Here is a 16,225-nt window from a genome sequence, read left to right as displayed (position 1 = left end):
GGAGGAGTTGAAAGGTGACATTTTGCCAAAGGGGAAAAGACAAAGTCAATAAGCAAATCTTATCTTTCAGGCCTTCTTCAAAGTTATTAAAGGTTGAAGTGTTAATAAACTATTAAAAATGTAGCGGTGTCCTTTTTATTTTGGAATTTCTCTCTGACTCCATTCTGTGGACTGCTGCTAGTGAAGAGGTGTATCTGGTCCCGTGGGTGGTGTTACTGCCCTGCTCTAGGTTCTGCTGGTAAATGGCAAGAGGCTGTCTTGGATGAAGAGTCGGTGTTGGGGTGAAGAACAGGTGACTTAATCCAGGCAGCACTGAGGATGCTGATGGGTTTGTCAGATTTATGAGTCATCTTGACAAATTTTCTTTTTCCTTTTGGAAGTCCCCTGGTTTTTATGTGTGAATTGACTTGCTGGAGCAAACACTTGTTTCAGTCTGTAACAAAAGATGGAATGAGAACTATGCAGTAGCAGAGCAACCCTGATAAATATTGGCTATAATACTGAAATGCCTTCCTCTCCAAGTTTGCAGGTGGGATTGAAATTACGTAGCTTGTCTTTTTAGCCCCATTGCTGTGAAGGTGATTTTTCACTGCTTTGCCTGCTACTCTGGTTCCTGTGGAATGGCTTTTCAGGGGGTGTCCTGGAAAGCCCATCTGTGTTTAGCACTTGCCACTGCTGCTAGCGAGCCTCTGTTTTTGCTGATGCTGAGCTTCTGTGGTAGCTTTAGAGTGGTGGCACATTGGAGTGTTGGACAAGAGGGGGAGCTAAATGCAGGAGTCAGTTTTCACAAGGGTTTGAGCTCCTTCCTGTGGGAAGAACTGAAATTAATGATGATGAAATGGAGTAGGTTATTTCTTGTCCAAATGTGTTTCCTAGGGACACTCAAGTAGTGTAACCAATTGTCTGATTGAAGTTGATCTGTTGTATTTTTCTGTTTCAATGCGTGTTAGGTATGTTGAGGAATTGCTGATTCTGACAGGGTTGCATAAGCAGAGGTAGTGCTGGTGTTGTCACCTCTTATTTATTTGCCCTGTATGTGACAGATGATAATGTAGAACAGTGGTCTTGTGCAAAGACAAAACAGTTGATTCTTATCTTTTATCTGGCATCGTCATTACTTCCAGGGGGTGGTAAGGTCAGTGCCTGTGCCTCATTTGCTGGGAGAAGGGTTTATGTTTGTATGAGGAACTAGATCTGGAAACTGCTTTGGATGAAATTACTGTTTCATCCACTACAAATTATGTTTCAACTGAATCCTGGTATATAAGCATCTCCACCATAATGCAATGCCATTTTATTTAAAACTTGGTACCATTTTATGTAATGTTGGTAACACTGCTAGCAGGGTATTGAATCCCTGTTTGTACTGCAGCTACTTTCTTGCTGGCAGTGGTGGAGAGCTGATGTCCTCCCTCTTCCTTAGAAAAGACTTAGAAGGATGTTTGTGGTAATCAGGCATAGAGTAGTGAGACAGAAGCCATTATTACAGCAAAGCAGTCTGAGCTCAAGCACTTGAAATAAGTGAAACAGTAATTGAAGAGTGGCTGAATTAGTTATTGTTACCTTTTGAATTGGTTGATAAGAAAAAAAACATTGTAAGTAGTTTTGTGTAGTTGTGGTGGTTTGTATTGTTGTTTTTTTTTTTTTTTAAGTTAGACTGCTGATCATCCAAGTTCTGCAAGGGGAAAAACCCAACAATCAACCAACCAACCAATTGCCATAGTCTAGGAGTAATTATTTCAGGATATTATGGAAAGTTTTTACTAATACTGGTGCAGGCTCACATGCAAAGATGAATTTAGAGAGACTGTTATTGGGGATCAGTATCTAGGCTTTTCTCACGGTGGGTAGTAGTTAAATAGCAGTCTTTGTGAGTGTCTCAGTCTGCCTTGTCAAGAATGGGTTATCCTGGCTTTTGAGATAGGGAAACTCAGGCATGAATGTTGAGGCAAATGACTAGGTAGTTTAAGCACAGCCCTTATTCTCTAGCCTAGGTTCTGTCCTGTTTCTCATCAAGTATTCCTTGAGCCATGTCGAAGTCTTTTTTTTTTGTTTGTTTGTTGGATTTCAAAAATGCTTCTTTGCGTTGCTTAGACATCTGTAATAGTCTTTTGAAGCAGCTTCCTAAAGACTTAGCTGTTGCTTTGTCTGTTCCTGAAGCCAAGTGTTGAACAGACAGAAGATGAAACTGTTAGGTGTTTAGAAGTGGAATGTGCTCACTGGGATTATAATGCCTGACCTCAGCTAAAGATAGTCAAGGGGGAAAAAAGGAAAAAAATATGCTAAGCATTTGGGTGTGTTGTGTTTGTAGTCTTGAAACATAAAAGCCAGTCTGTGTTGCAAAAAACTTCTCTGGAGCCAGTGCTGTTTGCACTTAACAAGTAAAAGAAAGCAAATTGTCCTAAATGTGTACAGCTGCCCTGTTAGTGGGGGTATATCTTGTTGCATTGGGTTTCCGTGGCAAGGCTTTGGTAGTGGGGGACCTGCAGGGGTGGCTTCTGTGAGAAGCTGCCAGAAGTTTCCCTGGTGTCCTACAGAGCCAATGCCAGCTGGCTCCAAGACAGACCTAACACTGGTGAGTCTATCAGTGATGGTGGTAGTGACTCTGGGGTAACATGGCTATGAAGGGGAAAGAGGTACTGCATTAAGAGGAGTTTGCAGCCAGAGTGGAGAATATGTGAGAGAAAGAGCCCTGCAGATGCCAGGTCAGCGAAGAAGAAGGGGGAGGAGCTGCTCCAGGCACCAGTGCTGAGACTCCCCTGGAGCCTGTGGGGCAGCCCACAGTGAAGCAGCTGTGCCCTTGCAGCCCATGGAGGTTCACAGGGATGCAGAAATCCACCTGCAGCCCATGGATGACCCCACGCTGGAGGAGGTGGATGCTTGAAGAGGCTGTGACCATGTGGGAAACCTGCAGTGGAGCAGGCTCCTGGCAGGACCTATGGACCCATGGAGAGAGGAGCCAATGCTGAAGGATTTCTGACAGCACTTGTGACCATGTTGGAGCAGTCTGCTCCTGGAGGACTACACCCTCTGAAAAGGGACCCATGTTGGAGCAGTTTGTGAAGAATTGCAGCCCATGGGAAGGACTCGCGTTAGAGAAGTTTGTGAAGGATTCTCATGGGAGGGACCCCATGGTGGAACAGGGAAAGAGTGTGTGAATCCTTCCTTGAAGAAGGAGCGGCAGAGACAATGTGTGATGAACTGATCACATCTTCCATTCCCCATCCCCCTGCGCTGTTTGGAGGGAGAGGAAATCGGGAATAAAGCCTGAGAAGAAGAGAGGGGTGGAGGGAAGGTGTTTTAAAACTTGGTTTTCTTTTTCATTTTCCTACACTGATGTGGTTTGCAATAAAGCAATTTGCCCAAATAGTCTGTTTTGCCCATGATGGTAATTGGTGAGTGACCTCTACCTGTCTTTATCGTGAGCCATGAGCCTTTCATTGTATTTTCTCTCTAAGGGGAGTGATAGTGCAGGTTTGGTTGGCATCTGACATCCAACCATGGTCACCTCACCACAATTGCTCTTCCCATGGAAGTGGAGAAGTATTTTTCCTTTGCTGCTTTGGTAGCCCAAACACAGATGATACAGACAGCTACTTCAGATACTTCAGCACTTATTTTTTTAAAGAAGCACTTCTTTTTTTAAAACCTAAACATGTTTGACTCTTGCAAGCAAAGATGCTCCAGAATCCATCTGACTCAGAGGTTAAGCCCACTGATGTGTTTTCACTCAAAATTCGTAAATGTTGCTACTACTGTTTTTCAGACTGCAGTAGACTTCTGCACTAGTATGAAGGTTGGTCTGAGGAATATTAGTAATGAGAATAATTATCTCTGTTTCTTAATGGTTGAGAGACATTGCTTTAAATCCTTGTGTAGTTTATGGAACCATGTTGTGGAAAGGCTTAGGAAGAAAGTGTACGGAAAAAAAAACCTGAACCTTGGGTCCAGCCCTCTGGAACTGCAATCAGAAGTACTAAGAGTGCAACTTTGATAATGAAGTGAGTGGTTCTTAGAAGAAGAAGAAGCTTATGTAATGGCTATTTTTTACTGATTGCCTTAATCTCCTCTGGTTAGTTTAAAATGTTGAAGTGATAAATATGAGGTATGTGTTCCATAGCCTGGGAGTGGTTGGTGTCAAGTGAAGAAAATGAGAGTATGGTAGGAAGATAGAGCCATGACAAAAGTGAGGTGGAATGCTTCAAAGTGGCTTTGTGATGGCTTTGTAGTCCCAGGATGCCTGGACTGTTAGAAAGGTCTGTATGTGCTGCCTTCTCTCCACACATATGCTGAAAACTGACGTACCTTCTCCAGGCATGGGGATTTCTTTCCAATTTTAGGGTGTAAATCCTCAAACATGGTAGTTGCCCTTGTAAACAAGAGAATGCCAGGAGAAGGATTTTCATTATATTCATGGCCAGGATTGTCTAACCTCAGATTTCCAGTGCAGCCTTCAGCTTCATGGCAGTGCTTTCTGACTGCACTGAGTACCTTGAAATACTTAAGCCCTTGGGCCTCTCATTTCACATCCCAGCTTCAAGAAAATGAGAACAGATTGCCTTCCTGATTAGGTGAAATAATCTCTTCATCCTGCCTCCATCAGGAACCAGGTTACAATGGCAAAGGAAGGTCAGCGTATTTGTGGAAAAACCTGACTTAAAAGAGACAAAGAGACAAGATTTATGTGATTACAGCATTTTAATGCTGCTGTTCTCTGTGTGAATTTGAAATCTAGTTCAAGCCACATTTGATAGGTGTGTGTTTCACAGATACCAATTACCTCCAATTAAAGGAAGATTAGAGCTCGGATGAAAGACATTTAAATTGAGTCGCCCAGCCTGGGCAAGCCTGCGTGGCAAGCTGGAAAGATACTTGTTCTTGCTACTGTTGGCATCCTTGCCTAGCTATGAGCATGGGCACAGATCAAACACCCCGGTGGCTGCTGCCGGTGGCCCCGCTCTTGTCAGCAATGGGGTGAGAGATGAGTGGGCTACAAGGGAGCAGGTTAGCAGGAACAGTGGGGGCAAGAGCTGTCACCAGACTAAGCTCATGGAGGGGGTGTGGAGGTGAGACTGCTTGATCTACCAGGGAGAGGGAATGGGTTACCCAAGAAACCTGCTAAGAAATGGGCTGAAAAATGCTAAAAATTGGAAGAAAGTATAATCCTGCATGTTATGTGTCCTCACTGCTCTGCTCAGGCACTTCAGAAACACGAATGGTTCAATGATTGCAAACAGATCGGAGGAGTCTACTGTTCAGAGCAGCCAAAACAGAGCTCAAAGCTTCTTGTAGACCAGAGCTTTTGTATAAATCGTGGGTTTCTAAATTCACATTGTGAGGTGTGTAGAGGTTGCGTTTGTGGAAGTAGAGGTTTAGAAATGAAGCAGCTAATCAAAAGTAAACCAGCAGCATATGGAAGGGACCTCCTGATTTCCATGGCTACTGCGCAGGGAGAGCAGCAGGGAACAGTATTGTGTGACCAGAGTCTTCTGGTGTTCTGCATACACAGCACAGCACATTAGGTGAGTCACACCAGCATTAGCTGCCCTCTGGGCAGGCATGACAAGGGGGTTATGCAAAACCACTTTTTGTGTCTGTGTATGTTCATATTTACATCCAAGTCGTGAACACCAATCTTTCTGGGGTGCCTGTATGTGGGCTCGTGGTTACAGAGGACTGGCTTTCTAGAGGGCTTTGCATTGTATCATACATTTGTCATTTCTTTAGTTGCCTCTAATCCATTTTCTTCCTTCAGCTGCTCCTAATTTTTGAGTTTAGTACTGCTGATTTTGAGGGTGGTTGCGTGCAAACACCCTTCCTTCCTTCTTGCCAAATTGGAGCCATCTCATCTGAAACCCCTCTGAAGTGCACTCTGAGCCTCTGCAAGTGTTGAGACCTTCAAAGAGAAACATGAGGCTCAATCAGGAGAAGGCTCACACAAGGTGAATTTCCAACATCCAGGAGCAATTGCTACTACTTTTGTGTAGTGCACGTCTCTGCTGTAAATGCAAAAGCAATTTTATATTTAAATACAGATTTTTTTTTTTTTTACAGGAGATCCCTCCTGGTCTCATGCCTGATGACTCCCTAAGTCCTGTATGCTCCCTTCTGTGTCACTATACATGGATAGTTATCTCCTGATCATGAAACTAAAGCACATGCTTTTATAACAGGGTGAGACAATAACAATAATGTAAGATTTAAAATTATAGTGTATTTGTCAAAATTCTGTAATTTCCCCCCTCCCCCATATTTAGTGTATTTGAGAGTTTATGTAGCTCTTAGTTTTAATTGACTGTGTGATACTTTTCATTAAAAAATTTCAGTAATTCCCTGGATAAAGTACTTTCACATGCGCTGTGTATATATCAGTACAATTTTTGGTTGCTACCTATATATACATTTCTGGACAGATTTTGAATATGGACAGATGGTCATATGTTGAGGCAATGCAAGGCTGCCAGTTTAGTAGCAGTATTTTCCTTCTATGGAAAACACATAAATGCAGAACTCATTGGTATAGCTTAGACCATGTAACCATTTCCCCTGTATTTCCTTGCAGAGTGTAGAGAAGGGAATTGTTTAGTGCACGGGTTCAGCAAGTTTTGCCCTGATCATTTGGCACTGGGCATCCAAGGTGGGGGGGTTAATGAAGGCTGCAGGGGCAAAGCTTCACTTTGGCATTTCCTAGCTTTTGAAAGTGTATCTTCGCATTTTTCTGAGTGTAATTCCTGATTTCTTTTATCACTACTGCTCCCTTGGATGGTGCTCCCCTCTGGTAAGGAGACAGCATCATGCATCATGTGGAATGAAATTGTAGCGTTAGTCTGAGCCTCAGGGAAAACTTGTGAATTGGCTTTAAAAGACGGATGCTTTATTTTCTGTACGCTAAAACCATGGCCTCCGTAGAGAAACTGGCTTCGTTACTCATTCAAGTTTTCTGGGTATTTTTTTGCTGCTTGTGCTCGATAAAGCGGACAGAGCCTGATGGATTGGCAGGGTTTGAGCCCCCCTGCCCGCTCCCTCGCCGTGTTCCCGCTGGATTTTGGCGGGGGCACGCTGTGAGGGGAAGCGGTGTTCCGCAGGCTCCCGCCGCCAGATGGCGCTGTGCCCCCGGGCCGCGCCTCTCCCGGGCGGATCCAGGGCCCCGCTCCCGCCTCCCGGACAGCCCGGGCCGGGCGCTCCCCTCACCCCGCTCCCGCCTCCCAGAAAGCGGCGGAGTGTCTGGGGGCTTGGGTGTCTCTTGTTTGTAGTGTTGAAACTATTGTTTGTAGTGATTGCTGGAAGATACGATTGTTTCCAGAAATGCCTTAGAGAATCCTAGAATGGCTCGGGTTGGACGGGACCTTAAAGATCATCTCCCAGGTTGCTCAAAGCCCCATTCAACCTGGCCTTGAAAACTTCCAGGAATGGGGTATCCTCAGCTTCTCTGGCAACCTGTTCCAGTGCCTCACCACTCTCACAGTAAAGAATTTCTTCCTAATATCCAATCTAAGTTGACCCTCCTTCAGTTTAAAGCCTTTGGCCCTTTTCCTATTGCAGCAGGCCTTGCTAGAAAGTGTGTACCTATCTTTCTGGTAGACCTCTTTTAGGTATTGAAACACAGTAATAAAGTGTCCCTGGAGTCTTCTCTGAAGTGAATAATGCCAAATCTCAGTCTCTCCTCATAAGAAGAGTGCTCCAGCCCTGATCATCTTCATAGCTCTTGCCTGGACCTGCTCCAACAAGTCTGTCTTTCTTGTGCTGAGGACTCTGGTGCTGGATGCAGCACTCCAGATGCAGGTAGGCTCTCATATTAATAAAGCTGGTGCCCATACATAATTTTGATTATTTTTTGGTCTTTGGTTGATACTAAGAGCAAAGGGATTCAGTAGTTGGGCAGTTATTTAAATAAATTAATAATGGATATGTCTGTCCAGCAAGCATCTGTCCTTTGAGTGAAAGTACATAGTCTGATTCTGTTATTTTTACTGTGTGTTAATCTAGGAGATCAACATTCCCAAGTATAAACTTTTTTCTCACAGCGTTTTTCATTTATTTATATGAAGACAGCACTACCCTGTGCGGCTTACTTTCTCATTTTCCAACAGAGAATCTTGGAAATGGCAGCAAATAAGGAGCACTGTGGTTCCCATGGGAAAGGATGTCTGCCTGCATTAAGGTGGTGATCATGGGCAGTTCCCATTATTGGATGACATGGAGGAATTAATTACTGTCCTCAGGGCTTGGTAGTACCTTAGCCAGAATCCATCCCATGGACTGGTCCTATACCCTGGAACAGACTTGTGAAGAAGATGGATGGGCAGAGGCTGCCTGATAAATATTTGCAGAGGCCAACAGCACTCCTTGCCTTGGCTGTTAAGGGTACCCATGGTATGATTCTTCAAAACTGTGTTTGTCTCTGCCTGATTCAGAAGTGGAGTCTCTTACTATTATTTATTGCTGGTAGCAAATGGCAATGAAAAAAATCCGAAGTGATGGCACTAGAGGAGAAGACTAAAAGGACAAAAATGCTTGTAGAAAGAGTAAAAATTACGGAAAATTAATGAAACAGAATGAACCACAATGAGTGGTGCTGGTTTTTGTTACCTGCCCTTCCCCATTCTGTCAGGACTAAGTAAATTATGCCAAGTAGAATCTTGCAGAATTTTGCAATAAATTGCCTGAATTTCTTCATACTCACTGCTTTGTGAGGAAGGGAGGCCACTTCAGAGGCTGTGGCTACTGCACTTGGAGTACCTTGTAATTTCGGGCATATTTCCTGAAAACAGAACTCATCTTTCAGGGATCTCCTGAGTCACTTTGAAAAACTCAGGAACTGAGTCCAAAGCTTTTGATCGTGGTGTTGGAAGGCTCAAAGACTGCATTTCACCTCTTTCTGTGCATGAGGCAGGAGTGAAACTGCAAAGCACTGAGCAAAGATATTCTGTTATCCTGTGTCATGCTTTCCCTTCATGGTTTGTTTCAGGCTTTTCTTTCTTTTTAAGATGTGTCCTTTCCAATGTCCCAGGCTGTAGCCCTTAAAGCAACTGGGATGCAATAGCAGAGCAGCAGTAGTGGTTTGTTTGTTTACATCTCACTTATGAAAAACACCTGGTTTTTGTTGAACCATACCCTTTGTCCTGACACAGCTGTCCTGACCACACTCTGTTGTTACTTACTGGGCACCTTCAGCCACGATTTTATTCAGAAAACCTGAAGATGTGCTGTGAACCCCAAATCCCATATCCGTATCCATTGGAACTGTTCCTAGTGGCAGACATGTTCTGAAACAAAAACATGTGTATGTAGTAAAAAATGAGCTTTTTTGTGCACCAGTTACTCAACAGTCAGGATTTTGGCTGTTTCTTTCCAAGACACCTAACATTTTTTTTACACTTAGAGAGTCAACAGAACAGGAAACTTAACATGTAGAGGAGGCAAAGAATCCTTAATTTTACAGTTAGGCTTTTTTTTTATTTCAATCAATAGTTTAACAAGTGCTTAAACTTCCCCAGCAGTTTAATCTGGAACATAGTTGAGAAGAAAAATATCTTCTGTAAGTTTACAAAAATAAAAAGATTTTTTTTTTTGTTTAAAATCCTGCACTTTAGGCAAGCACGCTTCGACTCAAACAAGACTGACATTATATCCTAAAATACAGACTTCTGTTCATAGAAATGACATTCTACCCCAGGACAGCAGGCACAATATGTAAATAGTATAGAAACAGAGTAAGAACACTTGTTTTGACTTTTCTGATCCCTTTTGTCCTATTTCTTGAATAGAACCTCTTAAAACAATTTGCCTAAGAATTTCTTTAGGTTGCCATTTCTTCTGTCAGGTGGATCCTTGAGTAGGATATTACTGAGGGAAAAACTTTCACCTGTCTTGGCGACATTGGTTGCAGCTGAAGATACTAACATTCATGGATTCTCTTTTTTTTTTTTTTTAAACCTTAATTTCAGCAAGGGACAAATCACCCAGCTTGCAGGTCTTCCACTGCTAAACCACTTGCAGCTTAACTTCTTTAGCAGCCAGGGCTGCCAGCACATGAGGTCAGGTTGGAGAAATAAAATGAATGGAATATATTGTGTCACATATGTACGTGGTGCTGTACAGCAGTTAATTTAGTGAGTGATGAAACCAAAAGAGGGGGTAAGCTTAGCTCCTCGTTCTGTGCCTGCAAGCAAGGAGAAGCCTCACAGAAAATACAAACTAGCACATAAACTATGCACTCTGAAGACTTACAGCTTTGTCCAACTTGACTGGTATTGGCTAAAAGAAAAACTAAAAATCTATAGGCACGTGGAGGTAAGCTGGTGCAGCAAATGCTAAGAGCCCAGATCATAAAATTATGTTTCTGGTCAATACTACAAATAAGCTACAGAAGTCCCCAATCAGATTTCATATAATGCATTGTGAAGACCTTTTAAAAATACTTCCTTTTTAAGTGTCTTTAAATAACAGGGGGGAAAAGAGCATTTATTGTACAATTTGTACAGTGAGTCACATTTTCATGTAGTCTAACCATAAACCTTGGAAAACCTAGACCTTTGCATGTCTGTGATTCAAAACAGCTGAGACGTGAATGTGCTTTTAGGGGTTTTAACTAGACAGATCTTTCTCTTGAAACTGTTGCAATATTTTTGACATTAGATAATTGAGAGAGGAGCCACAAGGCACTAACAAACTGTAGATGATTGCCCCGATGAGTATAGAAAATCATGCTGTGGAACAGTTCTTTTGGTCTTTGCTTTCATCCTGCATCACAAGCACGTGCAGATGTCAGCTGGGATCGAGCTGTGTGTGGCACTTGCACAGGCAAGTGACATAGTCTGACAACTTTTAACCATGGATCTTTTTTTCAGAGATAGGACCACATGGGAATGGTTAATGGTGGTAAAAGTAGCTTGTCTTGTGTGATCTAAGGAATGCCACACAGTATCCATCCTTTTAAATAAAAACTTGTGTAAATTCACTCCTGCTGCTAGATCTCAAATAGAAGTCAGAAATGAAGCAGGTACTTAGGGGACTTGTTTGACTGTAACAGCTCAGTAACCCACTTAGAGATATGCTGGTATCACTCTGCTGACTATGAAATTCAATCTAGAGAAAACCAAACTCCATGCTGGTTCATAACTACTCTGTCAGAGTAGATGCCTCTGTCAGAGGCATCCTATCTCCTTCTTGACCCTCTAGTTAAAACCCTGCTACCTACCAGCAACTGATCCGGAGCTGGCTCTTCAAGTAGATTTGACTGCATGGAGCAAAAAAAACCATCAGAAATGCTGACCAGAACAGCTGTTGTTCATAGGGCTCAATTCATCACGGTGAGTTGGCTTTCAGATCCTCCCAACAAGCTGAAGGATGATCTGACATCCGATGGATGGATAAACACTTTCTCTGGCGACTACTGAGCCAACCTGAGCTCCACTCCTGACTCTTAAGTAACAGTTTTCTGTGACTTTTCATTTGTCTGAGGAAAAAATATGAAAGATGTGGTTTGACTCAGCAGCGCATCTATCTACGATACTGCTCCTTCCCTCTGTCTTCCTGCTGTCTCAAAACTAGGTGAACTGATTCTGTTTCAACTCTGAGGAAATTCACATCCATGTTTTCAAGGAATGCTTTTGCTATAGTAGTCAGTATGAAGACTCACTATGTAAAGTTGAAAGACTTTCATTCAAAACATACTTTTTCTAGGATACTGAAAGGAATACATTAAAGGTTCTTTTTCTGACACAGTACTGGGCTGGGCAGCTAGCAGCTGCTTATGCTGTGAAGAAACGCCACAACTTTTCTCCTTATGTTTCTTACAGATGCTCCTGCTCCTCCTGTAAGCCAAAACGTGTACATCAGTAGAAGCCACAGCCCAAACACAAGATTAAGCTATGCCCTCAGTTCACTCCCCATTAAAGCAGGGGAGCATGGTTCATCTATGAACTTCTAACTCCTTGCTGGCCTTAAGCATCTCCCCTACTGCTTCCAGAGTCTGCTCTGATTTGCATCAGTGCACTAAAGGATGTATTCACCACTGAGGGAAACCTGAGAGTTTCCAGGGCAGGCTCTAGTTGACAAATGCTCTCTGAGGGCTGTGTCTATCCACCTTCCCAGCAGTGTCTCCCCAAACCAATGCTGATTTAAACTCTATGAAACTGTGGCATGTGTTGGGACAGTTCAGCAAAGAGGAAAGGAAGGATGTGGTTGCATTAGTGCATCTCTTGCTCTCCCCTCTGTAAGACTGGGCCGGTGTTCCTCCACCTGAGGGTATGTTTCCAGCTGCCTTCTTGCTCTACCAGGGACCACGGTGTGCTTGCTGCTGTAACCATTTTCCCTGTTCTTACACGAGGTCACATGACTAAAAGGATGCTGTTAAATAGGGCTGCAGAACACATTGGATTCCATTTGCTTTACTCTGCCCACACAGCTGATCCAAGTACTGCACGTGGAGTATGTAAGACCTCAGGAATATGGAAAGAGAAGTCTTTCCTGCAGCCTTTCCTGCAGCTTACCTGCACTCTGTGCATCTGACAGGAAAATTGCTGCTGCTGGCTGGCTTTGAGGGGGCTTAGTTGTAACTACTCTCTAGATACAAAGGGAGGCCTCGAAGCAATTACACAGCTAAGTTAATTGAATGAGAAAATACTAAACCACTGGTTATTTTTACAACTTAATGATTGTAAAAATAGCTTAAATTACTTGGAGTATTTTTTTTTTAATTAGGGGTGTCAACCATTTAACACATTTTGAACAGAGGGCTGTTGATTTGCTGATTCTTTCTGTATTATTAGCTGTGAGATAATGGCAAGATAAATCTTTGTGGGTTTCCTCCTTATATACATATCTACATCAGAGCTGTGAAGTCAGAGGGGGAAGCTGCTATCACAGTACTGGCACAACACCGAGCCCTTCCCCAGAGCTAAATTCTGATGAGAAATCAGGCAATGGGGATAAGAGTACCACAACAGTAAGATGGCAGAGATGACTGAAGCAGGATCATAGAGTTCATCCCAGCAGTTAAGAAAAAAAAATAAAATAAAAGGAGACCCCCTCCCTCCCCCCAGAAGTCTGCAGTCCTAAAGTGCAATTACTTTTGTGCAGTCGTGTCAGGCCAGGGATCAGACTGGATGAAGTTCAAAGCACAAACATCAAACGAGTGCCGTTCGGGATTCGAGAAGGAAGAGGGAAGTAAGGAAAAGAGCAACAGTTCTCAGGCATTCAAGTGCATCAAGAAAATAAATGTCCTTTTCTGTCTGAAGAAAAACAACCCCCAGTCTGGAGGAATCCTGGCTTTGTAGTCATGAAAAATAAGTTTTCCTCGCTTCTAGCTGAGAATATCCCAATATGACACAGTACAAATAAACAACAAAGCAAGAGCTGGGATGCTGGGATATTTTTCCGGTGCCCTGCTGCTATACAGCCTGATTTTATTCTCCTCGGGTGACTCTTCAGATCTGGGTACTGATGAGGCGCACTGAATTAAAGGCATCTGGTAGGAAGTGGCTCTTTTCTCGGGTCGGTCGGGGCTGGAGCCATCACTCGGTCTCTGGCCATTGTACAGCAGGTACCTGCCCCAGGCATCCTGCTCCATCTTGAAGATTTCGTACTCGGTGTGAGGTAGGCGGATGCCGAGCGCAATGCAGCCGTTCGTGTGGGTGACGTCCTGCTGAACCCCAACCTGCCAGGATCCCTGTGCTCCACATTCATTCCCATTGAAGACGTTGAGCAGCGAGGCTGTGGCTATATCCATGGGAGTGACCTTCATGTGATTCACTGTGAGAGAGGAAGAGGGGAGCTGTTAGCAGAGGGACAAAAACAAAAGCAAAGCCAACATGCAGATTGAGGCATACCTGTTAAATCAAAATTGTCTCCCCTTGTTCCTTCTTAAATTAGTTTTTCACATTACAAGTGTAGCCAGCAAATCTAGGAGCATCATTTTATGTCTTTGTCTGTGCAAAAATTGCTTTTTGCACAAAACAACCCCCCTCCAACTCAGTTGAAGAAAACCTGATGGCCACGTATCTCAGCCAGAGATTAAGCAGAGCTTTTCATAAATTCCAGACAATCCTTCACAGATAAAGCCTGGTAGGTTATACTAGGAGATAAGGAAAAGAGGAAACAATAAAACTTTACCCATGTTTTATTACTGTCTGTATTAATTTGTAAGTAGAGCATTTATCACATATTTTTCATAATTTCTTAATATTTGCTAGCTGCCCTATAAACCTGATAAAGTAATTAGTTCCCACTGGAAAATTTGTAAAACATCACAGTTACACTATCATCCTATATTACCTGTCCTTTTTTTCCATGAATTATAAAATATAGATGACCTGCAGAAAGATGTTTTTTCTCATCTCTCAACATTGACTGCAGCTTGCAGTATTAAATGTAGAACTGCTGCAGCTTCTTTAGTTCTAACCTGCTTGTATTTCAAAGGAGTTTAAGGCATATAGAGTTTCATTTTCCAGCCAAGTTAAAAAAGTTGAGAAAAGCCAAAATGATTGAGCCTGCAGAAGCTGAATAGAGATTTTTCCTGGTGTGTGTTTGACACTGTATATCAAGAAAAATGGATCTGAATGTTTGGTGCTGACCAAAACAGAAGCACAGGGTATGCCTCCCAACATACCAAAATCCATACCAAATCTTCTCTTGCAGATCATTTTATAGTAAGATTTGTTGTGAGCTTTTCCTGAGCTTTTATAAACAGTTGTTTGACTCAATGACTCTACAATTCACATTATTTACTGCAAGGTAATTTATAGAAATTGAACCTGAAAGTTTTACCGAAGCCAAATTAATGACCTTGATCTGTAAGGTACATTGGCACAACATAAACCAGAAATCCAAGCAGGTTTATGGATTTCATGCCAGGAGCTGAGCTGGGACATGCTGCACATGCAGCTAGAAAGAGCCAAAGTTCTGACAGGCAAGTGTATCTCCCATCTCCTACAAAAATCTCAGATAAATAGATTATTTCTTCTGGTTGGATGCTTTTCTAAATTAGACCCATGCAAGATGCTTTATGCTTCTAATGTGGTAACTGAAATAAAGAGAAGAGCCTACAGAGGGCTTGAGGCTACCAGAGGCTCCGCTGGGGCTGGTGCTGTGGTGGGATGTTGTGTTTTGGAGATGTTTGTTTCTGTGAGTGGTTCAGGCCCCTGAGCTCTTTTTAAGCAGGGTGCCATGGGGCTGTTTGCACAGGAAAGCTTCTCAGCCATGGGTGGTGTCACCACCAAGAGCTGCTTTCCAAAGTACCCGATGGGTTTGGGTTGGATACATTTTGTCTTCGCTCTGGCATCTTTAATCAGAGCTGTCTTTAGGGACACCCTTATTTGCTTGAGGGCCCCTTGGGAGCGCATGAAAAGATGCATGCTGCTGCATCTGTCTTCCACAGAAAATTATTTATACCGCTTCAGATCTGAAATACCTTCTGAAGATGCTTTTTTTCTCTCTACTGAAGGAGCCCTAGGACACAGATCTAACCACTTCTCTTAGAGGCTTGATGGCTGGCCACTGGACTTCGAGATTACTAAGTAATGTGAATTCTTATTTTCTTGTGTGTACTTAAAGACAAATGAGTATTGCTTCAGCAGTTGAAATGCCATGCAGCTGTATAGTTTGGCTGGGCATTCACATAATGCCTGCAAACTTCCCAAGAAATTATGAACTCCTGAAAAATCACAGAACAAAGTCATCAGCAACCAAATCATTATGAGCAAACTGCTCTGGTCCATAACTACCTCCCTCCCCATTGTATCAAGCAACTCTACCTTTGAACACAAACTCTGTGCCACCCATGACTTTGGACGAGTGGACTCCCCGGCTGTAGCGTCCCTTGGCATAGATGGTGAAGGTGGGGTGCTTGCAGATGGGGTCAGAGTAGTGGTAGTAGTGGCCCTCCCAGGTGTTGTTGTTGTCATGGAAGATGAAGTGCCGAGTCAGGAAGAGCACCTCCGGCCGCACCTCACAGCGCTGGCTCACCCACTCTCCGTGCAGCCCGATGGTCAGGTCTGCCTTGGGCGCCAGGATGGGTGGGTGGTGCTCATCCGAGCGGTAGATGATCCTGCACGGGATGCACATGCGCTCATGGTTCTGAAACAAAGCAGATAGAAACCCTCAGTAGGCATCACCTGGGATACTGGGCAATGCAGCAGGCTAGCCACTTCCTGCTGAAGTGACACCAGCTCCACATTTTAAGGAATGCATTGTTACTTCTGATCTTGTTAGTGGTACCATTTGG

The 16,225-nt window shown here is 43.3% G+C and overlaps 1 protein-coding gene and 1 long non-coding RNA gene across 2 annotated transcripts in view; one reads left to right on the top strand and one right to left on the bottom strand.

Moving 5' to 3' along the window:
* The first annotated feature begins 7,203 nt into the window (after positions 1–7,203).
* The window catches only part of LOC128822902 (uncharacterized), an 11,872-nt gene continuing 2,850 nt past the window's right edge, over positions 7,204–16,225 (top strand). The window contains exon 1 of the long non-coding RNA XR_008435503.1: positions 7,204–7,782. This is a non-coding gene — a long non-coding RNA (uncharacterized LOC128822902). The remainder of the gene's footprint in view (positions 7,783–16,225) is intronic.
* APCDD1 (APC down-regulated 1) overlaps positions 12,678–16,225 on the bottom strand; it is a 24,522-nt gene continuing 20,974 nt past the window's right edge. Inside the window, exons 4-5 of the mRNA XM_054004583.1 lie at positions 15,756–16,077; positions 12,678–13,755 (exon numbers count right to left, since the gene is read on the bottom strand). Coding sequence (XP_053860558.1) covers positions 13,307–13,755; positions 15,756–16,077 — 771 coding nt within the window. The 3' untranslated portion in view covers positions 12,678–13,306. The remainder of the gene's footprint in view (positions 13,756–15,755; positions 16,078–16,225) is intronic.

Source organism: Vidua macroura, chromosome 1, assembly GCF_024509145.1.
Source record: "Vidua macroura isolate BioBank_ID:100142 chromosome 1, ASM2450914v1, whole genome shotgun sequence".
Classification (NCBI taxonomy): domain Eukaryota; kingdom Metazoa; phylum Chordata; class Aves; order Passeriformes; family Viduidae; genus Vidua; species Vidua macroura.
Note: the sequence above shows the minus strand (reverse complement) of the source record. Positions and strands in the feature narration are given on the sequence as shown.